Below are 26901 nucleotides of genomic sequence, written 5' to 3' on the forward strand. Positions count from 1 at the left end.
ATGTTTATGTTAAATTCTATTGTGTTCTTTTTAATTGTATGGCTGCATGTTAACTCATTTCACTGTACCTTCCTTTATGCATGTGACAAATAAATGTGAACCTTGAACCATTGTACTGCAGTTTGGAGATATTTCTCAGCTTACTTAAGGTTCATTTCAACACATTTTCAACACACTTTTCCCCATTTTCAACACACAACAGTTGCTATATGTTGAAGATAATACACAACTGGAGTCTCATTGCCTGTACCCACTGTCCCCCAAGTGACAATGCAAGATACAATAATTTGTCACTTCCTGCGTTTACCAAGAAAGAGATCTGGTGTTCATTACCAAGGTTCATCTGTATAGTGGCCCCCAAGGCAAATATCAAGGATGGATATCAACTCGGTGAAAGACACCAACTAGTTCTCTTTCAAGCTTGCTGGTCATCCAGGCCTGAGAATTTCCCATCAGTGATATTTCAAGATCATGTAGAGGGATGTACTGAAGCTTGGCACAGCCACTGCAAGCACTCAAAGGGGGGGAAGGGAGGGGGACGGAGGGAGGGTGGGGAGGAGATGGGGTGGAGGGAAGGGGGTAGAGGAGGGGTGGCGGGGAGGGGTTTTAGGGGAGGGAGGGCAGGGGGGGGGGGGGGGGAGAGGGGGAGAGGGGGGGGAGAGGGGGAGAGGGGGGAGAGGGGGGGAGAGGGTCAAATGTGCGTCACGCGTTCAAAATGTTCTCGAAATGAAATGTCCCACGTCTCATGCACGAAAAGGCAGTTTGATTTTAGTGAGACAGCAAATTTATTTTTTAACAGTCTTTGAAATTAAAAGTTAATGTTAAGAATTAGTGATGTTAAGTGAGAAATAATTCAATTCAATTCAATGAAAAACAATGGAATCCACAACCTGGCAAGCTGGGGGGGGGGGGGCGAGGCTGGGGGGGCCAGGAAGCAGTTGGGCCAGGTACAAAGGCATTGTGAGGTCAGCAGGTGGGGCCTGCAGGCAGACTGCGGGGGGGGGGGGGGGGGGGGGGGCGAGGCTGTGCGGGGCCAGGAAGCAGTTGGGCCAGGTACAAAGGCAATTTGAGGTCAGAGGGGTGGGACCGGGCGGGGCCTGCAGACAGACTGCGGGGGCGCAGGGCGGGGCGGGGCCAGGAAGCAGTTGGGCCAGGTGCAAAGGCATTGTGAAGTCAGCAGCTGGGCAAACTTAATATTGTTTTAAATGTCTGTTTGGGGATAAATTTGGTGATAAGAGAGGGGTAGGGAGAAAGAGGGGAGAAGAAAGGGGGAAGGAGAGAGAGATGAGAGAGGGGCAGCCGTGCGCGAGGCACGGAGCGATCTGAGGGTGGTGAAAAAGCAGCGTGGGGGACCAGTCGATCGTGGCTTCCGCCAGCGTGATAGAGCTGGGCCGGGCCGGAGGTCAGGACAGCGATCATGTATAGGATCTTTGGTAGATAGGAGAGGGGAGAGAAGGAGGAAGGAAAGGGGAGGAGGTGAGAAGAGAAGTGGGGGGGGGGGGGGGGGGGGGGGGGGCAGGGGGCTGCCAAATGAAGTGAGAGGTTTCCTTCTGACTGGAAACCCACAGCTGGAATGAGCACGCAGGGCTTCACGAGCTGCGCCAACAGTGATGAGATGATTCAGTGCGTGATGAGATCTGTAGAACAAAGAAGCTCTAGCGGAACGGAGCAGTAGAATCTATGTTTTGCAGAACTTTCTCGATCTTTCTGCGCCTTTAATCCACAGCGGCAGGGGGCGGGGCCTGGAGGCAGTTGGGCCTAGATTGGTGGGCATGTGGGCATTGTGACGTCAGCAGCTGGCAAGCGGCGTTTATATTTTAAAATTTGAGTTTTGTGATTCAAAATCTGGGGAAGTAATTGACAAGGGGTGGATTTCTGAACTCATGTTAAATTCTCACCGAAATTGTAAATATCTCTGCGTTTTTGCGTCTGGTTTTCGAGGAGATATTTTTCACATGCAAAATAACACACACACACACTAGGGGAGGGGGTGGAGGGAAGGTGGTAGAGGAGGGTGTGGAGGGGGGAAGGGGGTTTAGGGGAGGAGGGTGGGGGGGAGGGCAGGGGGCTGGGGGGGAGTGGAAGGGGGAGAGAGAGAGGGAGGGGAGAGAGAGAGGGAGAGAGAGAGAGAGGGGGAGAGAGAGAGAGGGGGAGAGGGAGAGAGAGAGAGGGAGAGAGAGGAGGGGGGAGAGAGAGAGAGAGAGAGAGAGAGAGGAGAGGGGCGAGGCGGCAGCCTGAGTGCGAGGCAAGGAGTGATCAATTTTAGTAAACACTAGACCAAGTGCAGACCCATTGGGTCTGTTCCCCCAACGGTGCGGTTGTGGGGGGGGGGGGGGGGGCATGCAGCGTCACGCACACACTAACAATCCCCCCCCATGCTAATTACCCCCCTTGATATCATATTAATATTATTAATTTGCTCCTTTTACCCCATAACCTCCCTATCTACTGACTTATAGCCCCAACTTGCAGTCACATCTAGGGGGGGGGGGGGGGGTGGCGGCGGTAGAGGGTGAGGGTAGAGAGAGAAGGGGCAGAGACAGAGACAGGGGCAACAGAGAGAGGGGCAAGAGGGAGAGGGGGGGTGGGGGGGGGAAAGGTGGGGAGGTGGGGGGGAAAGGAGGGAGAGGGGGTGAGAGTGAGTGGGGGAGAGAAAGGGTTGCTGAGAGAGGGGGGGGAGGTGAGGGGAGGGGTAGAGGTGGGGAGCAGGGAGGGGGTAGGGGTGTGTGGAGGGGAGGGGGGTTTAGGGGAGGGATGGTGGGGGAGGGGATGGAGGGGAGGAGGGGGAGAAAAAGAGGGGAGAGACCGGGAGGGAGGAGAGGAGAGGGGGAGGGGAGATGGGGGAGAGGAGATGGGGGGGAGAGGGGGAAGAGGAGAGGGGAACGAGGAGAGGGGGGAAGGGGAGGGGAGGGGGGGGAGGGGGGGGGGGGGGAAGGGGGAGGGGAGGGGGGGGGAGAGGAGAGGGGGGGGAGGAGAGGGGGAGAGGAGAGGAAGGGGAGAGGAGAGGGAGGTGGGGAGAGAGAGAAAGGGAGAGAGACGGGGGGGAGAGAGAGAGAGAGAGAGGGAGAGAGGAGATAGGGAGAGAGAGAGAGAGAGGAGGGGAGAGTGAGAGAGAGTGCCTTTTTACTTCAACCGAAACCCCTCAAACAACCATTTGGAGGCATTGCTTTTTTACTTCAAACTAACCATATTTTCATTTTCAAACCACATTAAGGGTACTCACAGTTGTGTAGACATTTGTTCAGTGTCATCCAGAGCTCAGAGTGACCTCCATCTTGCAGAGACTGATTGAGGCACACCACTTCCTGGTTTTATAGTCCCTTCCCCTCCCTCCAGCAGGGGCAGCAGAGAGAATGGTGAATTTTTTTAAAACATTAATTTCTCTCTGATTTTTCATCGATGGGAAAAATACTCTGGTCCAGGAAGGCAGACGTGGGCTCTGATCGAGGTGGCCAAAAATGACGGCCGTAGGTGGCGGCGTTCTGTCGGAAATCGCAGCACAGTGGGCCAAAAGCGGTCAAGATCAGAGATTTAGTAATATAGATATCTGGAAAGGATTGGATTTTTGAAATCATAAGGAAAATTTCTACCAGAAGATGTAAAGATTTTAGTTATTGTAACTTCAGCAGCTGGGCAGTGGTCAGATTTAAAAAAAGGTCAGATTGGTCAACAATTTTAATAAAAAAGTCAGGAAAATAATGTACCAAAGGTACAGAGGAGTGGATTTCTAAACACGCAAGGAAAATCTCTACTGAAATATGTAAAAATGTTCCCGTTTTGGCGTCTGGTTTTCGAGGAGATACGTTTCACATGCAAAATGACACACACCCATACACACACACGTTACGCACACAGATTATGCTGTAACATGCTGTGTAACATATCGTATACCAGTGGAGAATCAGTGTTTTTCTGAAGATCATGAGAAACACTGAAGTTTAATTGATAGCAAAATCATTGAAAAAACAACCAAGTAGCATTGACACCAAAGTGCTTTACATAAAATAGATAATAAGTTTCCATACAAACCATAGAAATAGGTTAAAAACATTAAGAAAATGGACACAACACATTATCGAGTTCAACACAAACGTCCCCCCACAGAAGAATCAACAATTTCCACGGTGGGGATAGGCACCAGAAAGTTAAGTCCTCTTCCTCTGTGAAACACCCGAGGTCGGGGCCCATTTGTGGCCTTGCAGCCAGCTCGATAATTTTCAGGGCCCTCTTGCCATGAAGATGGAACTCCGGCGTCGGGTGAAACATTCCTCAGCAGCTTGGAAAGTCTGGAGCGGCTGCCTCCCCCCCGGAGACAAGGGCACATAGACTTCAGGCCGCGCCGGTTGGAGCTCCGACCCCGGCTCCTGTGGCGCTCCAAATCCAGTGCCACCCACGGCCGGACGCCCGCAGCCACATCTCCACGATGTTGGGAGTCGGTGGCCACAGCGCTCCGGAGCTTACCGCACAGCGACCCGGTAAGGCATTGCCCGCTCCGTGTTGGTATCCCAGCGCTGTGCCACCGCCGAAGCTGTAGTCCCGACAGGAAACGCCGCTCCATTCTCGATGGTAGGCCGCCAGGACGGGGCGAAGAAGCAGCCCGAAGGGATGCTGCCTCTCTGACCAGGTAGGGGACTAAGAAATAAAGTTTCCCCCTTCCCCACCCCCACCCACCACATAAAAGACCTCCAGCTAACATTTTTTAACAGGACTTAAAATTAAAAAAAGCTTAAGAGATGAACTGCGGGCAGGCTGCCATACACAGACGGCACCCACTCCTGCACATCCGCCATCCAAATTAGAACATGATTACATAGTAAACAGGAGTGGGGTAACTTGTACACTCCTTGAGCTTGTGTCTCATTCGTAAACATCAAGGCTGATCCTGAACCTTTGGATCACGTTCCTGCTCGATCCCATCACCTGTTCCGATGCAAGGTCATTAGAAAGAAATGGCAAGCTCTGATCCTATGTACACGCTGCCTGACACCGAGTACTGAGTACTCATGTAATTTCCTCATGTACCCCAAATTCCTTTGTGTGCAACAATATATTGACCTCAGTCGCAAACAATCTCCATATTTGAGCATATCACGTCCTTGGGGAGAGAATTACAACAATTTACAATGGTACAGGAATTTCTTTTCACCTCTGCCATCTCTGCAGTTACTAGTATAGGTTTATCATTTCTGAAGATAATAATGATTACACAATCTCCGAGATCCTTGGCAAATCTTCAATTTCTCACACATATCAGATTAGGTATGAATTTGTGACTGAAGTCTTCGATGTAAAATCTTAGAAATTCAGCAGCGAGTCTGGATGTCACGAATGCCACATTTTTTACTTGGTGGTGACTGCATGTCAGCTAGAGATGGAAATAAGCTGGACCAAACAAGTTGTGGATTCAAGCCAAGTAATCTTTAAAGATATCAATATTTATAGTGATAATATTCATTGCAATTCTGTTTGTTCAGAAATGCAGTGTATTGTGGGTTTAGTGACTAAAATACAATATTTTGGACTTATTAAAGTTGTGTACACTGAGAGTAAAACAATTAGTATTAATTAATTAATTACAAAATGCCTTTTCATAAACATAAACCTTAAACTGTTCTTTGAGAAAGACTGTACACATTTGGTTCAAAGGTGGTGAGAATGAATAAATCAGCTTGGTCATACGCAATGCATGAAGTACATCAAATAAGGATACACCTGATCAGTATTTCTGCAGCTGTAAGCCATTCAGTAAGGTTTGAGTTGTATGGGCATCATTTAGACATGATTTTTTACAAATATATTTATCTATTCATAATTCGCATCAGTCTTTAGATACAATGCTCTTCATTGGGTGCTCCAACCAGCAGGGACCATTCATCATGTTCCTCACGACGAGATTGTATCCGATTAGATCGCCTGTCAGAAGTCAATGAGTTCAGAGATAATCGGCTGATTCGTCGTAATATGTCATTGGTCTTGAGCCTCTGAGAATCTCGCCGTTTGTTTTCCATTCCTATACGCACACTAACTTGTGACGGCGTCAATTGCTTCATGCGGCCTTGTGCCTGAGAATCAAGCTTTTCTGGATCTGGCTTCTTGTAGCTAAAATTGAGAACAATGCAATGGCATATAGATCACATACTGAATGGCGAAAGATAAAATGTTCTATGTTAATCATCAAGTGATGTGATTGTTTTCAATTCATAAATCAACTAAATCCTGAAACTGTCCTTTGATTGTAAAGGAACATTAGGGGCAAATCATTAACAGCCCAATTCCAGGTGATAGTGATAAGCAAAACATGACACACACATTTCAGTTCCCCTCTTGTTACCATGTATTTGTATTTGTCATTGCTCCTATATTAGACAGTGGAATTAGTTTAAGATCTTGCACAGTGTGGAACTGACAGGGAAATGTTCTCCTTTCCAATGGGGCATGGACCTATTTAGTGGGAATAACAGATCCCTGTACCATATATTTTGTTCTGTTCATAGTGCTAATATTGGCCAAAATTGAGATATATAAAATGGAGGATCTGTGCATCTGCAGGACCTGCTGGGCCTCTGTCTGTGAAAAGCTCCAGGTTGTGGGTTGGCACCAGCTAGTCTGGACCCTAGATTGATATGCAGGATGGGGAAAGATCCAGATGTCCGAGGATGTACGAGGACTCTGTGGAAGAGCTCAAAGATGTTGCAGATGCATTAGCAGGATTGGCTGACTGCAGAAGGGTTGTAAATAATGTTGCAAGGTGTTTGTGTTACTGTTTGATGATTGGCTGAAGTGTGAAGCCTTGTTTGAATTGTTTATACTCCCCGGGAGAATGTTGCATTATTTGATTAATTGACTTCCTTCCAGAAGCTTCTGTAGAAACATTGTAATGGGGTGCTTTATAATTGGGTTGGGGAACTGTCAATAAGACTTTCATGTAATCAATATCTGTGATTGGTTTGTAGGGGTTACCACCCCCATGTAGATCTGCCCTACATGGTTCGATGACCTATAAAAGGTAACCCCCACGAGGTTCGTTGTCGATCTTCTGGAGGAACGCTTGGGTAACTGCGTAACATTTTGGAGGTGTCTTGCACGAGGCTGAAGGGCTTGGACAAGCAGAGACAAGGATCGATCCCGCGGTGGTTAGGTATTGTATAGGGGATTCATTATTGTTCATAAAATAAAGGTTTAGTGGTCCAGTGCTTGACTCAGTGTTTTACTAAACTAGACTAAGGGGGGTTAGTTAGCTCTAGGAGCATAATTCCAATAGCATTGAATGGATCTGTATCTTACAATTGGGGGCATAAATTTGTAATGTTCATAAATTATTTTTTTTTCATTTTTGTCTCTATTGTTAACATAAAATATGGAATGACATTTATCCAACTCAACTATACCAGAACAGGGGTTTTGCATAAATTATCCATCTACCTTCATATCACAATAATTCAACTGTAGTTTACACTTTCCGTGGACAACACGTTGCTCCCAGTTATTGCATGGTGTGGGGTAACGTAAGTGTCCAGTTTGATGGGAAAGGAACAGTATAAATATGTTCTGTCACCGTTCAGGACAGTATAGGATCAGGATGTGACTGACAGTGTCATTATTCCACAGAGAGACTGAGGGCAGGGCAGGAAGTGGCTTTTGATCATGGAGATACCTCCTGCAGTATTCACTGATCATTTCAGTGTGGCTCCCATTGATCATGGGTTTTTATCGAGGAAGCCTCAGTGTGGTAACCTCTGCTCCCATTGATCATTGGTTTTTATTGAGGAAGTTATCTGAAATAACTTCACCTGTGTCAAGCAGTATAATGTGGTAATGCAGTATAATGTGGATAAATGTGAGGTTATCCATTTTGGTGGCAAAAACAGGAAAGTAGACTATTATCTAAATGGTGGCCGATTAGGAAAAGGGGAGATGCAGCGAGACCTGGGTGTCATGGTACACCAGTCATTGAAAGTAGGCATGTAGGTGCAGCAGGCAGTGAAGAAAGCGAATGGTATGTTAGCATTCATAGCAAAAGGATTTGAGTAGAGGAGCAGGGAGGTTCTACTGCAGTTGTACAGGATCTTGGTGAGACCACACCTGGAGTATTGCGTACAGTTTTGGTCTCCAAATCTGTGGAAAGACATTCTTGCCATAGAAAGAGTGCAGAGAAGGTTCACCAGACTGATTCCTGGGATGTCAGGACTTTCATATGAAGAAAGACTGGATAGACTCGACTTGTACTTTAAGGATAAAGGGGAAATCCTTTAAGACCGAGATGAGAAAAAAACATTTTTCACACAGAGAGTGGTGAATCTCTGGAACTCTCTGCCACAGAGGGTAGTTGAGGCCAGTTCATTGGCTATATTTAAGAGGGAGTTAGATGTGGCCCTTGTGGCTAAAGGGATCAGGGGGTATGGAGAGAAGGCAGGTACAGGATACCGAGTTGGATGATCAGCCATGATCATAGTGAATGGCGGTGCAGGCTTGACGGGCCGAATGGCCTACTTCTGCACCTATTTTCTATGTTTCTAACAGCATTATGAGTTTCCAAAATACAGCCAATATCATTCATCAGCCAATGAAACAATACACATTATTTTGGACCAGCTGATTTAACATGGGGAACATAATGTTCCGTTACTCACAGTTTCAACAGTAACGAGGAGACCACAACAGAAACAGAGGAAGCTGCCATTGCAGCTGACCCCATCCATGGCTGTAGCACCAGGCCCAAAGGGAGAAACACTCCTGAAAAAAATGCAGCCAGTGAATAAATAATCAGAACAGCCATTCTCGTGTTGAAACTCAGTGATGTTTGGCCACCTGTACAGGATTTTCAACGAAATACTAGAAAAGTTGCAACGGAATGAATTATCAGAGCGTCTTGCGTTGGGATTCAGTGAAATCTGGCCATCTGGACAACATCAATTAACAAAAGGAATCAATGACACATGAAGCTGGTTAATTTTATACCAAAGATGGGTCAGCAATCCACAAAAAGTTTTATAGCACATCAAAATCCCTTTCAGCTAGATGCACGAGATACAAGCAAGAAAATCCAGGAGTATCAGTATGCAGTGTCAGAATGCCTTTGCCACAGGGAGAAATTAAGATATTCACTGACAGCTTCAAAGTAACCATTCTGTTCACTATTTGGAGACACAAGGAACTGCAGATGCTGGAAACCTGTGTAAAACACAGAGTACTGGAAGGACTCAATTGGTCAAGCAACACATCTCGCTGCACAAGAACAGCTCAGGAACAGACCCTTCAGCCCACTATGCCAAATATGATCCCAAACGTAATCAATCCCTTCTGCCTTTGGAGGAAATGGACAGACGCTGTTTTGGGTCGGGACCCTTTAGACCATGAAATATTAATTATTGGCATTCTTAGTAACTTTTGCATTTGTTGTCCTAATCATGTAGAAGGAAGCTTGATGGAAATAGCATTGATTCTGCATTACCTAGGTATGTTGCAAAACCTACCTGAATCGTCGTTGAGAATCTGTCCCAGCCCGTGTGCACAATTTTGGCGCTGTTTAGAGGGGGCAGGTTTAAAACTCGATTTTTACTAGGCTGTTCCAATCGAAGATGTTCAGCCTAGTAAATCATTAACGAAAAATCACTGAAAGACCCCGTCGCAAAAGGTATTATTAGTTTTATAGGCCTCGAATAATAGTTATAATAGTTTTAAAATCACTCTCTCAACCCGCGACCTCTCGCAGCCCCAGGGTTTTATAAAGCAAACAATTAAAGGTATGTACCTTATTTTTACATTAAAAGGGGCTTCTTAAGACCCCTTTATACAAAGTTTACTATAGCGAGTAGCTAATTTTGGGCTCTGTATATCCCGCAGTATTTTTCTGGGCATTTGAGGGCACAAATCCAGCGCAATGTGAACGTTCTTAACCAGCGCGTTCACGGGAACCCACTAGAAAGCCGATTTAAAATGGACTTTAATTTACAGCAATTGAACGCTATATTCCTTCCATTTGGCCTATAAATTGATGTAAATGAGATTTCAAAAATCATGTATTATTGTGAATTATTTGTGAATATTATTTGGACACTTAGGCTATTTAAAAATGTTAATCATTTATTAAGAAATGGATAGATGTTTAGATCTAGTAATTGAAGTTTGAAATTAGCTACAAGTGGGTAACTAACTAATTATATGATTTAATTTCAGGTCATCCAAGTAAGATTATTTTATATTTGTTTCAGAATGGTTCAATCTATGATAACTGAAAATTTCATTCAGTTCTCTTAATTTTTAAGAAGGTTATGGGCTTTTGACTGTCCATGATCACAGCTTTTTTGTTATGTCCATAGAAAATCAATAGGGAACAAGATGCTAATTTCCGAGAATGAAAATGGCCATAACCTTTTTATTACTTGAGATATGAAAGTGAATTAGGTGTCAAATTAAACTTCTTTTTATGCTTTATCTGATGGGATAAATTGCAGACTTGATTTTTTAAATCTCAAAATTTTGTAACATTGCTACATTACCCCTCCACCCCCTCTCTGTGGCACATACATTGATATGGTACCACTGCTTGCTAGTCCCAATTCAAGAAGAGAGGGACACATAACTGATAAGACAATATTAATATCTATAGGGGGTGGGAGATTGCAACCTTCACATGGTTCGCCCTGTATCAACGAATGCAATCAACCTGGCGTGCACAATCAAATAAGATCAAATAGAACAAGTGGTCCTACAACTTTAGGCTGTGCACGCCATACGCAAGAAGAAGAATATCTATGGATTTGAAAAATCACTGACACATTATTGACTAGTGTCATGACGATGAGTCATGATGATGATATGCAAATATCATGACCTTTGTATCAGATGACTTGGAGGTCAGATCGCATGTGCACTGTGTAAGCCTAGGCAGGTGACCATGGCTGAGTGAGATAATAAACACGGAGACCAAGGAATGTAACCAATAAATATTGTGTCAGTAACATTATTATTCAACATCTGAGGCCAGGATGTGACATTGGCAACGAGGATATTTCAGATATTTTAGATATTTTGGATTCTGAATCCGTGACTTCGAGCTGGAAAACGATTTTTTTTTAAATGGCGGTCGCTGGAGCTGATTTCTTAACACTTCGCGGAGTTCCACACTTTGATCTGACGGGTGATGAGAGTACCGTCAGCGTGAGGTGGAATGCTTGGTTGGGGGAATTCAAGCTTACACCAACAGTCGAGAACTCTTTCTTGAGGAGAGTACGCTGGGGCAGAAGGCGCAGCGGAGAGCATTGCTTCTTTTCACCGCAGGGCCAGCAGTTCGAAAAATGATTAAAACACTCCCTGATCAGGGCTCTCACTTAACTTTTTTCTCCTGTTGCCAGCCGGGCAACCTAGGCAGCTTTTTAGGTTGCCAAATGACAGTTTAGGTGGTCATTTAAGGCGGCTTGCATGGCGCATGCGATAATGTGCTCGGACGAATTGCATAGTTATCAGTCAGAATTATGGTCAATGAAGCATTCACATATTATTTCTGCTTCAAATAAAGTCACAAACTAAACATATTCACCAATCAAGAAATGATATATCCCACAATGACATGCAGCAAAATTACACTATCTCGTCTCCTTTTACACGTTGCAAAGAATGCAATTTCTATTATTTCTTTCCACTTCCAAACAAAATTCTGGTTGGATTATTCAGCGTATGATCAACCTCAGTGAGACCAAGTGCAGGCTCGGCGATAGCTTCGCACAACACCTAGACTCAGTTCGCAATAACCAACCCGATCTCCCAGTGGCTCAACACTTCAACTCCTCCTCCCATTCCGAATCCGACCTTTCTGTCCTGGGCCTCCTCCATGGCCAGAGTGAGGCCCACCGCAAATTGGAGGAACAGCACCTCATATTTTGTTTGGGTAGTTTACACCCCAGCGGTATGAACATTGACTTCTCCAATATCAGGTAGTCCTTGCTTTCTCCCTCCTTCCCCTCCCCTTCCCAGCTCTCCCACAGCCTACTGTCTCCGCATCTTCCTTTATTTTTCTTGAACCCGCCCCCCCCCTCCCCGACATCAGTCTGAAGAAGGGTCTCGACCTGAAACGTCACCTATTCCTTCGCTCCGCTGCCTTACCCGCTGATTTTCTCTAGCTTACTCTACCAACGGGATCCCACCACTGGCCACATCTTCCCATCTGCTCCCCTGTCGGCTTTCCACAGAGACTGCTCCTTCCGTAACTCCCTGGTCATTTCTTCCCTTCCCGCCCAAACCACAACCTCTCCTGGCACTTTCCCTTGCAACCGCATTAAATGCTACACTTGTCGCTTTACCTCCCCCCTTGACTCCATTCAAGGAACCAAGCCGTTTTTCCAGGTGCATCAGAGGTTCACCTGCACCTCCTTCAACCTCATCTATTGCATCTGCTGCTCTAGGTATCAGCTGCTCTACATCAGTGAGACCAAGCGTAGGCTTGGCGATCGCTTTGCCCAATACCTCCGCTCGGTTCGCAATAACCAACCTGATCTCCCGGTGGCTCAGCACTTCAACTCCCCCTCCCATTCTAAATCAGACTTTTCTGTCCTGAGCCTCCTCCATGGCCAGAGTGAGGCCCGCCACAAATTGGAGGAGCAGCATCTCATATTTTGCTTGGGCAGTTTACACACCAGCGGTATGAAAATTGACCTCCAATTTCTAGTAGTCCCCGTTTTCTCCTCCGCTTCCCAGCTCTCCCTCAGCCCACTGTCTCCGTCTCTTCCTTTCTTCTTCCCACCCCCTGCACCTTCACATCAGTTTGAAGAAGGGTCTTGACCCAAAACGTTGTCAATTTCCTTCGCTCCATAGATGCTGCCTTACCCGCTGAGTTTCTCCAGCATTTTTGTCTCCCCATTCACATAAGTTCCGTTATCCCACTTTCCTCACCCACTCCCTACACATTAGGGGCAATTTTACAGAGACAAGTTAACCTACAAAGCCAATGCATCTTTGGGATGTGGGAGGAAACCTACACGCTTGCAGGGCGAATGTGCAAATTCAACACAGACAGTGCGCGAAGACAGGATCGAACACAGATCTCTGGCGCGTGAGGCAGCAAGTCCACCAGCTGTGCCACTATATTTTATTTTCCAACACACAAAAAATTATACGTTGATAACTTTGGTTACTAAAAAAATAAACTATCCATTTTCAGTCTTAAATCTCCAACCCCCTTTGTAGGTTTTAATTCAGTTCAAGACTATGGGGCAGTACATTGGCCATAAAGTTGCTGCCTAAAATTGCCAGAGACCCTGAATATGGGTGCTGTCTGTATGGAGTTTGCTCCTTTTCCCTTTGATCACATGGGTTTTCTCCGGGTGCTCTTATTTCCTTCCACATTCCAAAGGTGTGCAGGAACCTTTTTCAGACCCAACCCAAAACGTAATATTTTCCTTTTGTCCAGAGATTCTGTCTGAGTTACTCCAGCTTTTGTGTCTATCTTCAGTTAGAACCAGCATCTGCAGTTCTTTCCTACACACACGATACTATACGATGGAACTTTATTAATCCAAGGAGGGAAATTGTGTGTGTATATGTGTGTATAGTTATATATTCATATATAAATATACACTATTTTGTTTTCTCGTTTATAACATTGTTTACAGAGTACTATGTTTACATATTCTGTTGTGCTGCTGCAAGTAAGGATTTCATTGGGACATGAGAGAATAAAACGATCTTGACTCTTGACTTACGTCGCTAATGTTTGGGGTAGAACTAGTATACGGGTGATCGGTGATTGGCATGGACTCGGTGGGCCGAAGGGCCTGTTTCCACGCTGTATCTTTAAATTAAACTAAAACACTAAAACCAGAGGAATTCTAAAGAATGGTCTCTACCCGAAACGTCAACCAATTTCTTCTATCCAGATATGCTGGCTGCTCCATGGAGTTCCGCCACACAAGTAAAGCATGGAATAGTCTTCACCCTACTATAGGTACCCAACCAGAAGCAATTTAAGGTAGCTCTTTTTTTCCCCAAGAACCCTTTTTTGTTTAAGTCCAAGTCAAGAGTCAAGAGAGTTTTGTTGTCATGTGTCCCAGATAGGACAATGAAATTCTTGTTTGCTGCAGCACAACAGAATATGTAAACATAATACAGAACAGGAGATAAAAGTTCACTGTGTCTATATACCATATATATACACAATAAATAAACAGATAAAATGCAATAGGCTGTTATTTTTCAGAGTTTGGTGGTGGTGTTTAAATCCTGTTTAAATTCCATTTCAAATATTTTTGGAGGATCAGGAAACCAAGCAGCAAGAGTTCCTCCAGGGAGTTACTCCAGCTCCATGGAGTGATTCTGCACTGGTTTGCAGCGGTCGCAGCAAGTGGACAGCAATGGCAGCCAGATCTCCCACCATGCAAAGGGAGGGAGAAAGTGGCCGACGCCGACCAATTGCAGTGGCGGTGCGCATGTGCAGGGCGGCACGTGCGCACAACCATGGCTGACGATGTGCTGGCCAAAGATCCTCGCTATAGGATCCTCGCTATAGGATCTTTGGTGCTGACCAATATCGCGGGCGGAGAGTGACAGAGAGAGAGAGAAAGATAGAGAGGGGGCCCGCTCGGAATTAAATGAGAGGTGTCCCAAGTGCTTGCCAAGCCGGGCAAAATGGCATGGCTTTTAGATTGCCCGGCGGGGCTGAGGGTTGCCATTGGCAACCGGGCAACCGCTAATTTCGAGCCCTTCTGATACCCGAATGAAGGAGGACTATAAGAAAGCCATTGGTGCTTTGAACAGTCATTATGTGGTGGGGCCGAATGCTACATTTCAACGCCATTTATTCCATAAAACAATTCAGGAAGAGGGCGAGACTGTTCTTCAATTTGTGACGACACTCAGCCTGGTGTCTGTAGGATGCAAATATGTGGCTGGTGATGTGGAAAACCAGATATTGGATCAGGTTGTCCAGCATTGCAGGCCAGACAAGCTCAGGAGACGGCTGCTAGAAAAAGGGGGTCGAGTTAAACCTTAATGATGCTTTGTCGATTGCAGCAGCAATGGAAGCTGTTGAGTGACAATTTCACAGCATGAAATGGAAAGATTCCAAGACTGGGCAAGTTAACCAGCTGTCCTACGGTAGACCAAGAAGTATGACTGAACGTGAGATCGAGTGTTACGGGTGTGGCAACAAGGGTCACATGGGGGAAAGATGCATGTTGTCCAGCAAAAGGTAGAACATGTAGGAAATGTGGAGATAAAGATCATTTTGCAATGAAACGTAAAAGTAAAGTAGACAAAAATGCTGGAGAAACTCAGCATCTATGCTCTCAACTCAGTGAAGCAGCATCTATGGAGCGAAGGATACAGGCAATGTTTTGTGTCGAGACCCTTCTTCAGACCGAAACCCTTCTTCAAACCAAAACCCTGCTTCATGTAAAAGTAAGGCCAGGGACTAGACAAGTGATTACAATGAGAAAGGGAAGTCCAGTGAAAAGAAAGACAGACCTTCGCAGAAAAAGAAGGGTCATGTTCGTCATGTAGAAGGTGATTTCGGAGGTGATGAAGACAGTGATGAAGTTGGTGAGCTTGCTGTTAAAAGGGATTATCAGTTTGCATTGAACGAGAGCCATCATGAGAAAGTTGCAGTGACCATCGGTGGTGTTACAGTGCCAGTGATTGTAGATTCTGGTAGCGACAGCAACATAATTGACAGATCACATTGAGAATGCTTGAAACAGCAGAAAATCAAGTGCACGTCAAGGAGGTGTAGTAGGAAGTTATATCCATACACCGCAACTAAACCATTGTAGACCATTGGATGTTTCACGGCTAAAGTAGGTCGGAGATAGAGAAACTGAAGCAGAATTTGTGGTGATAGAGGAGAAGGGAGAACCTCTGCCGAGTAGAAATACAGCTCGAGAGCTGGGAGTGCTTCACATTGGAGTGCATGACAATTCAGTGCAGTCATATGGTGACATGAGGCAGGAATTTCACTCAGTATTCCAAGTGGTTTGGAAATTGAAAGGCCGGCAAGTGAAGTTAGCCATTGATGAAAATGTCAAGCCAATAGCTCAACCGGTGCGGAGAACGCCATTTGGAAAAGTAGAAGCTAAAATCAAGTTGATTGATCAGAACATTATTGAACCAGTTGAGCGTTTGACACCATGGGTGAGTCCAGTTGTGATTGTGCCAAAACCCAATGTTGACATTAGACTGTGCGTTGACATGAGGAGAGCCATTGAGGCAATAATCAAAGAAGGACACCCAATGCCTACGGTTGATGAGGTGGTACAAGAGTTATCAACCAGTAAAGTATTTTCCAAAATTGATCTCAAGTGGGGATATCATCAGTTGGAATTACATCCAGAGTCAAGAGAGGTGACAACATTCGTCACTCACTGCAGATTGTACCGATACAAGAGACTAATGTTTGGAATCAATGCTGCTCCCGAGATCTATCAGTACGAAATCCACAGAGTGATTCAAGATATACCAGGAGAAGCAAACATATCAGATGACATCATCGTCCATGCATCAATTAGTGAAGAGCATGACAGGAGGTTGAAACTAGTGTTGACTAAACTTCAAGAAGCAGGTCTCACTGTGAATGAAGACATGTGCAAGTTTGGCGTCTCTGAGATAGATTTCATGGGACACAGACTCACAAGTGAAGGGCTGAACACAGCCGAAGCTAAAGTGAAAGCTGTTGCAGATGCACGTGAACCTCAGAATGCAACCGAGATGTAACCAAGTTTTCTAGGACTGGTCAATTATTGTGCAAAATCTATTCCACATTTTGCTGCACTGGTAGATCCACTGAGGAAGTTGACCAGGAAAGACATACCGTTCCAGTTTGGTCATGAACAGACAGGCATTCAAATCACTGAAACAGGGTCTAATGAGTGCAGAAACCCTTGGATATCATGATCCAGCTGCACCAACAAAAGTCATAGCAGATGTTAGTCCGGTCGGCTAAGGAGCAGTGTTGGTACAAACACATTCAGATGGACCCAGAATCATAGCATATGCCAGTCGATCGTTAACCAGCGTGGAGAGAAGGTATTCTCAAACAGAGAAAGAAGCACTAGGACTCGTGTGGGCTTGTGAAAGGTTCCATGCATAATTGTACGGCATTGAATTTGAACTTGGTACAGATCACAAGCCGCTGGAAGTGGCTAATCGACAAGGTCTAAACCAGGTGCCAGAATAGAACGTTAGGTGCTGAGACTACAACAGTACAAGTACAAAGTAGTCCACATTGCTGGAAAGCAAACATCGCAGACCCGCTGTCGAGACTGTTGAAGGATGAACAGCTGGGAGCAACATCCTTGTTAGAGAGGGAAGCAGAGAACTTTGTGTGCTTTGTTGCAATTCAGTCAACGTCAGGAGCCATGACAGGGAGAAGTTGAAAGGGAATCAGAACGTGATCCTGAACTCAAAGATATTAGAGAGCGTATTCACAGCGGGCAATGGGATCAATGCCCTTACAAAACATATGTTCCCATAAAAGATGAATTTTGTGTAATTGGTCAGTGTGTGCTGGGAGGTAGCAGATTGGTGATCCTCCAGGCACTACGACCAAGAATCATGCCATGAGCTCATGAAGGACATTTAGGCATCATCGGTACTAAACAGAATTTGCGGAGCAAAAAGTGTGGTGTCCAGGTTGTGGGAAAGATGCTGGAAAATTTATCAAGACCTGTCACGGATACCAAATCACAAGCAGGAGCAATCCAGAAGGCCAGAACCAATTAGATGTACAAAGTTGCCAACAGGACCATGGGTTGTCATAGCTGTTGACTTTCTTGGTCCACTTCCAACAGTTGAATCAATTATGGTAGTGGTAGACTACTATAGTAGGTACAATGAGTATGCAGTGATGAAGTCAACTACAGCAGAAAAGACTGTACAGGCATTAGCAGAAATCTTCGCCAGACACAGGTTGCCTGTTACAGTGTACTCCGACAATGGGCCACAGTTTGTTTCTGAGACATTTGCTGAATACATGGGAATCACAGGTATCCATCATCACAAAGTGATTCCGAAATGGCCACAAGCTAACGGAGAAGTAGAGAGACAAAACCAGTCCATAGAGAAGAGGATACAATTCGCCCATGCCGAGGGAAAAACTGGAAGGAGGCACGGTTAGCATACGTAGCTGTATATCGGGCGATCACTCACTCAACGTCAGGGAAAAGTCCAGCAGAAGCTTTGTTTGGAAGGAAAATTCACACTAAAATACCAGAAGTGCGAGAGACCATGGAAGACCAGGAGCTGAGAGACTGTGAGGCCGAAAAGAAAGGTGCGGCAAAGTGGTTTGTGGACGGGAAACCAGGCACTCTGAAATAATGCCTGGGGATGATGTGCTTGTGAGGCGAGATGATGGCGGTAAGATAGATACTCCTTACCATTGCCAACCATACAATGTTGTATCGAGGAGTGGCAGCATGGTGACAGTCAAGTCTCCAGAAGGTGTTATCTACTAGAGAAGTGTATCAAGCGTCAAAACGTACATGTCCAGGGACACACAAAACGAGGTGGCCCAAAATCCATCCAGAGCTACTAATTCAGAGGGGCAAGACGACATTTCCGAGGTGGTGACCAGAGTTCCAGAGGCAGCACGCCGCAACGCAGGTGGTGAGCAGAGAAGGTGTCTGGGTGACAACACTTTGGCAGATTCAACAGGATCTGATGCTTCTGTGCCAGCTGGTAGACCAAACCATGAAAGGAGAGTCCCCAAGCGATACGATGATATTGTGTTATAGATTATGATACTGCTTATTATGATACTGTTTATTATAATACTGTTTATTATGAGCAAGGAGTTTATTAAGGTTACAAGAGTGTAAAAAGTTGCATTTGTTTTGTAGGTGGAATATATCTGTTTCGTGAGTTATTGGAACACAAATGAAAATGCAAATATGTTTTGTAAGAATTCAATTGGAAAGTATATTAGAAAGAACACATGTTAATTTTAAAGTTTAATTCTGGTAAAGGAGGGATGTCTTGACGATGAGTCATGATGATGACATGCAAATATCATGACCTTTGCATCAGCTGACTTGGAGGTCAGATAGCATGTGCACTGTGTTTAAGAGGGAACTGCAGATGCTGGAGAATCGAAGGTTACACAAAAAAGCTGGAGAAACTCAGCGGGTGCAGCATCATCTATGGAGCGAAGGAAATAGGCAACGTTTGGGGCCGAAACCCTTCTTCAGACTGATCGGGGGCGGTGGTGGGTGGGGACAAGAAAGGGAAAAGGAGGAGTAGCCCGAAGGCTGGGGGATGGGAGGAGACAGCAGGGGGACTGAGGAAGGGGAGGAGACAGCAAGGACTAACAAAATTGGGAGAATTCGATGTTCATGCCCCCGGGGTGCAGACTCCCCAAACGGAATATGAGGTGCTGTTCCTCCAATTTCCGGTGCTGCTCGCTGTGGCCATGGAGGAGACCCAGGACAGAGAGGTCGGAGGTGGAGTGGGAGGGGGAGTTGAAGTGCGGAGCCACCGGGAGGTCAGCTTGGTTATTGCGGACCGAGCGGAGGTGTTCGGCGAAACGATCGCCCAACCTCCGCTTGGTCTCACCGATATAGATCTAGCATGTGCACTGTGTTAGCCTAGGCAGGAAGCCATGGCTGAGTGAGATAATAAACACGGAGACCAAGGAATGTAACCTATTAATATTGTGTCAGTATCATTATTATTCCACATCTGAGGCCAGGATGTGACAATTAGTTCTGGTGACACAGGAGGTGGTGAGAGAAAGTGTCTTTAAAGCTAAAAGCATTCTCAAAAGGGCACAGAGAAAAAAAAATAAGAACGGAAAGACAATTCAAGTATTTCCATGATATGCCATTGATATAAGAGCAAGAGTTCAGGGACTACAGACATTGCATTCAGTAACACTACTGCACACTCCACCCCCAATCCCCCCACACATTATCCTGCTCCTCCTCTTCCCCATTTGAACTCATCTGTGAAGCAGCCTTGGAACCAAGCTCACAAGCTTGGGTGTAGTTTGTACTGGCCAGCATTAGAACATCGGATCAATATCCAAAGCTCTCCAGAGTTAGAGAAAGGAAGCCCATGACCAAATCTGGAGCCATGCTTGGACTTTTGTGTTTTCTACTCATTGTTAATTTCTCATTAGCTCCTAACAGTATCTTACTTCCTCCCATCTGTACCTAGAATGGGTTTTAAATGTTTGCACTCATTGAATGATTTTAAGGGGGAAAAATGGTTAGAAAAAGGGGGTAAATGAAAGAAAGGAGCTCCGCTCACCAGCTGCAATAGGAATCCCCACCAGGTTGTAAATTGAGGCAAACACAAAATTGAGGCGAATTCGAGAAACTGTCTTTTTTGATAAATCAATGCTCGCAACAACATCTAGCAGATCATTCTGGGGACAAAGGGCAGAAAGCATGTCACCACAAAGTACTAAGCAAATAAAGAGAATATAATTGAAATGTAGAACTCTTTGAATCTCCTGGTTTCTATCCATTTTATCTCTCCCATTCCCATACTGGCCTCTATGTCCTGAGCCTCTTCCATTGCTAGAACAGGCCACACACAAATTGGAGGAACAGCACGTCATATTCTGCTTGGTTAGTTTGCAACCCAATGGCATGAACATTGAATTCTCCAGTTTTAGGTAGCTAACCTACAAACCACCCCTCCTCCACCTTCTCCCCACCCGACCCCCACATTTCTACCCACTCTTCTCTGTGCCCTATCTGAATTTGCACCTATTTCTCCCCTCCCCTCATCTCCTTCCACCTATATTCCTTCCTTAGGCTTCACAATTTATTTATTTTTTATTATACCACACTTTTTTATCATTTCATATCTGGCCTTTACCAACCATCTCCTCTGCCCTCACCTCTATCTACCTATCACTTGGTTGGCTTTGTCCTTCCCCCATCTCCCTCCCAGCTTTCATTCCCCCACTGCCATCGGTCTCAAGAGGGGCCCCGACCCAAAACATCACCTGTCCATGATCTCCAGAGATGCTGCCTCACCCGCTGAGTTACTCCAGCACTCTGTGTCTTTTATTTTTTATGATTTAAACAGTTGCTTACCCTAATCAGCACCACATCGGCTGCTTCAATTGCCACGTCTGTGCCAGTTCCAATGGCGATTCCCACATCAGCTTGAGCCAGGGCAGGAGAATCATTGACGCCATCTCCGACCATTGCCACCGTTTTACCCTGATCCTGAAGCTCCTGGACCTTGGCTACTTTATGAGAGGGGAGGACCTCTGCAAACACTTTCCTGATGCCAACCTTGAAAAAGAAAGAGACAAGGTAACACAGGGGGAAGAATAAACACGAGTTAACCCAAGAGTCAAGAGTGTTTAATTGTCATATACTGACAATTGAACAATGAAATTCAAAGAATAGAGAAATTATTAAAATGTTTTGCCATCAGTACAATCTTTTATTTTAGTGACTCCTGTATTTGTGGTGAGTAAATAGGACCAGCAAGTTCATGCAGCTCTATCTTCCTTGCATTGAACGGAGATAACAGTGACACTGAAAGAACTAGTAGGTATGTTACAAAACCTACCTGAATCGTCATTGGGAATCTGCCCTCAGCCATGTCCGCGATTTTGGCGCTGTTTGGAGGGGGCGGGTTTAAAACGCGATTTTTACTAGGCTGTACTAATCGCAGATGTTCAGCCTAGTAAATCATTAACGAAAAATCGCTGCAAGACCCGGTCGCAAAAGGTATTATTAGTTTTATAGGCCTCGATAATATAGTTCTAATAGTTTTTAAATTACTGTCTGATTCCGCAACCTCTCGCAGCCCCAGGGTTTTATAAAGCAAACAATTAAAGGTATGTACCTTATTTTTACATTAAATGGGGCATATATATAACCCTATATATCAAGTTATCTATAGCGAGTAGTTCATTTTGGGCTTTTTATATCCCGCAGTATTTTTCTCTGCATTTGAGGGCACTAATCCAGCGCGCTGTCAACATTCTAAACCAGCGCGTTCCACATGAACCCACTAGAAAGCCGATTTAAATGGGCATTTATTTACAGCAATTGAACACTAAATTCCTTCCATTTGGCCTATAAATTAATGTAAATTAGATATAAAAATCATGTTATATTGTGAATTATTTGTGAATAATCTTTGGACACTTAGGCTATTTAAAAATGTTAATCTTTCCTTAAGAAATGGGCTATTGACAATCCAAGATCACTGCTTTTTTGTAATGTCCATTGAAAATCAATAGGGAACAAGATGCTAATTTCCGAGTATGAAAATGGCCATAACTTTTTTAATACTTGAGATATGAAAGTGAATTTGGTGTCAAATTAAACTTATTGTTATGCTTTATCTGATGGGATAAATTGCAGACTTGATTTTTAAAATCTCAAAATTTTGTAACATTGCTAGAACTAGAAGTTTAGTTTAAAGATACAGCATGGAAACAGGACTTTTGGCCAGTCGGCGATTCACATACACTGGTTCTATCCTACGCACAAGGGACTGTTGGGTTCTCACAGTTACAAAGACAGGCACCTCCCCTCTCAGATAGAATTCATGTGCAGAAATCAACAAGTGAAGATTAGATTAGATTAGATTATTGTCATTCAGACCTTTCGGTCTGAACGAAATTTTGTTTCCCTGCAGTCATACATATAATTTAAAAAAAAATAAAAAAATAAAAAAATAAAAATGAACCAACCAAATGAACCAACAGCAAGAGGTTGTGCCCAAGGGGATAGATCCGATGTGATTAACCCCTACCTGGCTGGCAATGGCGGCTGCGGTTTTGTGGTTGTCCCCCGTCAGAAGCACCACGTCCACTCCCATGTTTTGCAAGGTGCACACAGCCAGGGCGGCCTCAGGCTTGACAGTGTCTGCGATTGCCATCATCCCGCACAGCGTACCTTTCCAGAGAGGATATCGGTTACACAGCATTGGCAAAAACAGGGAACGTGCAAACAGAAACTTGATCAACCGCAGTTGTACTGATGCAAAGTAACTTGACATAGATTTAATGCACTGCTCAATATTAATAGAACATCAGTCTGAACATCAGCCGCTCGTTCCTCCCCTTCTCTCTCTCCTGCTTCCCCGGTGCCTGCCGGTTCCCCCTTGCAGCTGGGGTCCCCGCCAGCCTTCTCCTTCCCCCCTGTTCCTGTTCCCGTTCTGCCCTCTCTTCTTTCGGGTGGGGAGCGTGAGGGTGTTGTGCGCACTCGCTTGGGTCGGATTGTCAAAGCTCCGGATCGCTACGGAGACTTTGCTTAGTTTTGCAGGTCCTGTATAATCAACCTACTATTCTTGCAACCTTGTTTAAATTGTATGGGAAAGGATGTAGATGGTTTATGCATGCAACCTATAATGTAGCTACCTCATCACCATTAACACGCCCTCTCATATCAGTATAACTATGATCTCCTCCCTTTCCTTCATCCCATTTTGTCCTGGTACGCCTGAAGACTGGATGCAGCCAGTGCTGGGACGTGTGTGCCATGTGCTATAATAAAGACTCTAGTAAAGGCTACAGTGTGTCAGACTGAGTCCCTTTACAAGTCTCCACCCAAAACTCCACCCATTCCTTCTCTCCAGATATGCTGCCTATCCCACTGAGTTACTCCAGCATTTTAGAAAAATAGAAAAATAGGTGCAGGAGTAGGCCATTCGGCCCTTTGAGCCAGCACCACCATTCAATATGATCATGGCTGATCATCTTAAATCAGTACCCCGTTCCTGCTTATTTCCCCCATATCCCTTGATCCATTTAGCACTCGGAGCTATATCTAACTCTCTCTTGAAAATATCCAGTAAATTGACCTCCATCGCCTTCTGTGAGAGAATTCTGCAGATTCACAACTCTCTGGGGGATAAAAATGTTCCTCATCTCAGTCCTAAATGGCCTATCCCGTATTCTTAAACTGTGACCCCTGGTTCTGGACTCCCCCACCATCGGGAATATTTATCCTGCATCTAGCTTGTCCAATCCTTTAAGAATTTTATATGTTTCTATGAGATCCGTTCTCATCCTTCGAAATTCCAGTGAATTCAAGTCCAGTCGACCCATTCTTCCATCGTATGTCAGTCCCGCCATCCCAGGAATTGACCTGGGAACTTGTGCTGCACTCCCTCAATAGCAATAATGTCCTTCCTCGAATTAGGAGACCAAAATTGCACACAATACTCCAGGTGCGGTCTCACCAGGGCCCTGTACAACGGAAGTGGGACCTCCTTGCTCCCAAACTCAACTCCTCTTGTGATGAAGGCCAACATGCCATTAGCTTTCTTCACTGCCTGCTGTACCTGCATGCTTACATTCAGTGACTGATGTACAAGCACACCCAGGTCTTGTTCCACCTCCCGTTTTCCAAATCCGACTCCATTCAGATAATAATCTGCCTTCCTGTTCTTACCACCAAAGTGGATAACCTCACATTTATCGTATTTGTGTGCACCTTTAATAGAACGTAGTATAGGAACTGGCCCTTCGGCTCACAATGTCAGTGCCGAATATGATGCCAAGATAAACTAATCTACTCGGCTTGTACTTGTACCATATCCTTCCATTCCCTGCATATCCATATGCCTATCCAAAAGTCTCTTAATGCTACTGTCATATCTGCCTCCACCAGGCACATTTCAGGCACTCATTCAATGTAAAAAAACTTGCCAAGTACATCTCCTTTAAAGTTTGCCCCTCTCATCCTAAAGCTATGCCCTCTAGTCTTTAACATTTCCTTCCTGGGAAAAAGGGTTCTGAGTGTCTACCCTGTCTATGCCTCTCATAATTGAAATACTTCTATCAGGTCTCCTCTAAACCTGTGGCGTTTCAGGAAAAAAAAACTCAGTCTCTTCAAACTCTTGTAACTGATACCCCCTAATGGGCCTGTCCCACTTAGGTGATTTTTTTTAGGCAACTACAGGCGACTAGTTTGTCGCCACATGTTCGCCGGGAAAAGTCTCCTCAGTCACGCAAAAAGTCATAGCTTCTTTCTCGTCGCCGCCAAATTTTCAACATGTTGAAATATTTTCGGCAACAGTGGGTTTGACGCCAATAAGCGTAACTGGACTTCTCCTGAGGTTACACAGAAAAGCTGGAGAAACTCAGCGGGTGCAGCAGCATCTATGGAGCGAAGGAAATAGGCAACGTTTCGGGCCGAAACCCTTCTTCAGACTTGGACTTCTCCTGACGTAGGTGCTGTTGTAGGTTGTCGCCGATTTTTCGGTGACCTGCTACGACTATGACAGTCACCGGCAGTTGCCTAAAAAATTGCCAAGTGGGACTGGCCCATAACCCAGGCATCATTCTGATAAACCTCCTCTGCACCCTTCCAAAGCCTCCATTTTGTTCCTGTAATGGGGACTAGAACTATATGCAACACTTCAAATGTGGCCTATCCAAAGTCCTATAAAGGTGCGTCATGAATTCCGGACTCTTATACTCAATCTTTGAAAGCAAACAGAATTTTTACAATACTGGGTACAAAAAGTATAACATCATACATAAAACTGAAGTTCACAAATAAATTATTTAAACATGTAATCAAAAACCCTCACAGCGGCAGTACATGACAGGGAGAGATAGTTCATGAAGTTTGAGAAAATTAGATTAATGAACAAAATTCCTGCGTTCCAATGCTTTTTTTTTTACACTTTATGTTTGGTGTCCACCATAACAACCGTTACATGAAATTTAGAAAGTCCATTTTTTCCAAAGCATGATAGCTGATTTCTTCACTTTTGCTGTTTTTCAACATACAAATTATTTTTTTTGCTATAAACAGGAGTATGTCATCAAATGAGCAATATTCCTATTATGTACTGAAACGTGCGATACGTGCGTTACACAGTGTCTAAGGGTGGACACCAAAATTAAAGTAGTTCCTGTTTCTTCCAGTATTTATTTTTTTGTAATTTCTTCCTCATGTTTTGAATAAACTTTATGGAAGTAATTGTCCATGCATAATAAGAGACGACAGGTAGATAATTTGATGGAAATATAGCTACTGCAAAATGCTGGTGTTGCGTGTGTGATGGTGGACACCAAAAATATTCACTGATTTTGGCATGCAACAGCTGTTACAGAATATTGATATTAAGGTTACTTTCTTCTCATAATTTCATTATCTATTGAGTTCTTCAAACTAGAACATTTTCAATCTCCTTGGAAAGTTCTTTGGTCTTAATTTACCATTGCGGTGTAACGGTGATCTAAAATAGGGTGGACACCAAGAGTAACCACCGTTACACCCTTTGAAATATGGTCATTCAGTGCACTTAATGCCAAATTCTTCAAAGGTTTTGCTTATTACTGTGAAACATGCATCTCTGCAAAGCAACAAACTTGACAATGTTTTGAATTATAATGAAATTAATGCAGAAATTGCCTCTTTATTTCATTGTGTCAAAGCATGTCACATTTTTGGTGTCCTAAAAATTTATATATTTGAGATATAAACTGGCTGAATCAGGGAATTCATTTGATTCCTAATTGTCCTGTCCCACGGTACGAGTTCATTCCAAGAGCTCTCCCGAGTTTAAAAAAATTCAAACTCGTGGTAAGCACGGAGAATGAACGTGGCAGGTACATCGGAGCTCGGGGACGTCTCTTAGCACTAACGGCAGGTACTCGGGAAGACTTGATAACGGCAGGTAACCACGGGAAGACTCGTGAAGATTTTTCAACATGATGAAAAATGTCCACGAGAGCCCCAAGTACCGAAGGGTGGCCATTACCGTAAATTTCCGAGTTTGAATCAGGGCAAACTCGGGAGAACTCTTGGAATGAACTCGTACCGTGGGACAGGGGTTTAACTTGATTTTATCTCTACTATCTCTTGCACATTTGAGTAACAATACCTGAAAAAAGTTAATTGTTTAAGAAGGAACTGCAGATGCAGGAAAATCGAAGGTACACAAAAATGCTGGAGAAACTCAGCGGGTGCAGCAGCATCTATGGAG

The 26901-nt window shown here is 44.6% G+C and overlaps 1 protein-coding gene across 3 annotated transcripts in view; it reads right to left on the bottom strand.

Moving 5' to 3' along the window:
- Window positions 1–4669: 4669 nt before the first annotated feature.
- The window catches only part of LOC129698360 (copper-transporting ATPase 2-like), an 80556-nt gene continuing 58324 nt past the window's right edge, over window positions 4670–26901 (bottom strand). For 2 of the 3 annotated variants that reach the window (XM_055637465.1, XM_055637464.1), the window contains exons 17-21: window positions 22711–22853; window positions 21027–21230; window positions 20230–20347; window positions 8631–8733; window positions 4670–6099 (exon numbers count right to left, since the gene is read on the bottom strand). In XM_055637465.1, the coding sequence (XP_055493440.1) occupies window positions 5826–6099; window positions 8631–8733; window positions 20230–20347; window positions 21027–21230; window positions 22711–22853 (842 nt within the window). In that variant the 3' untranslated portion in view covers window positions 4670–5825. The remainder of the gene's footprint in view (window positions 6100–8630; window positions 8734–20229; window positions 20348–21026; window positions 21231–22710; window positions 22854–26901) is intronic. The other variant, XM_055637467.1, reaches the window with a different exon arrangement.

This window comes from Leucoraja erinacea, chromosome 6 (genome assembly GCF_028641065.1).
Source record: "Leucoraja erinacea ecotype New England chromosome 6, Leri_hhj_1, whole genome shotgun sequence".
In the NCBI taxonomy this organism is placed as follows: Eukaryota; Metazoa; Chordata; class Chondrichthyes; order Rajiformes; family Rajidae; genus Leucoraja; species Leucoraja erinaceus.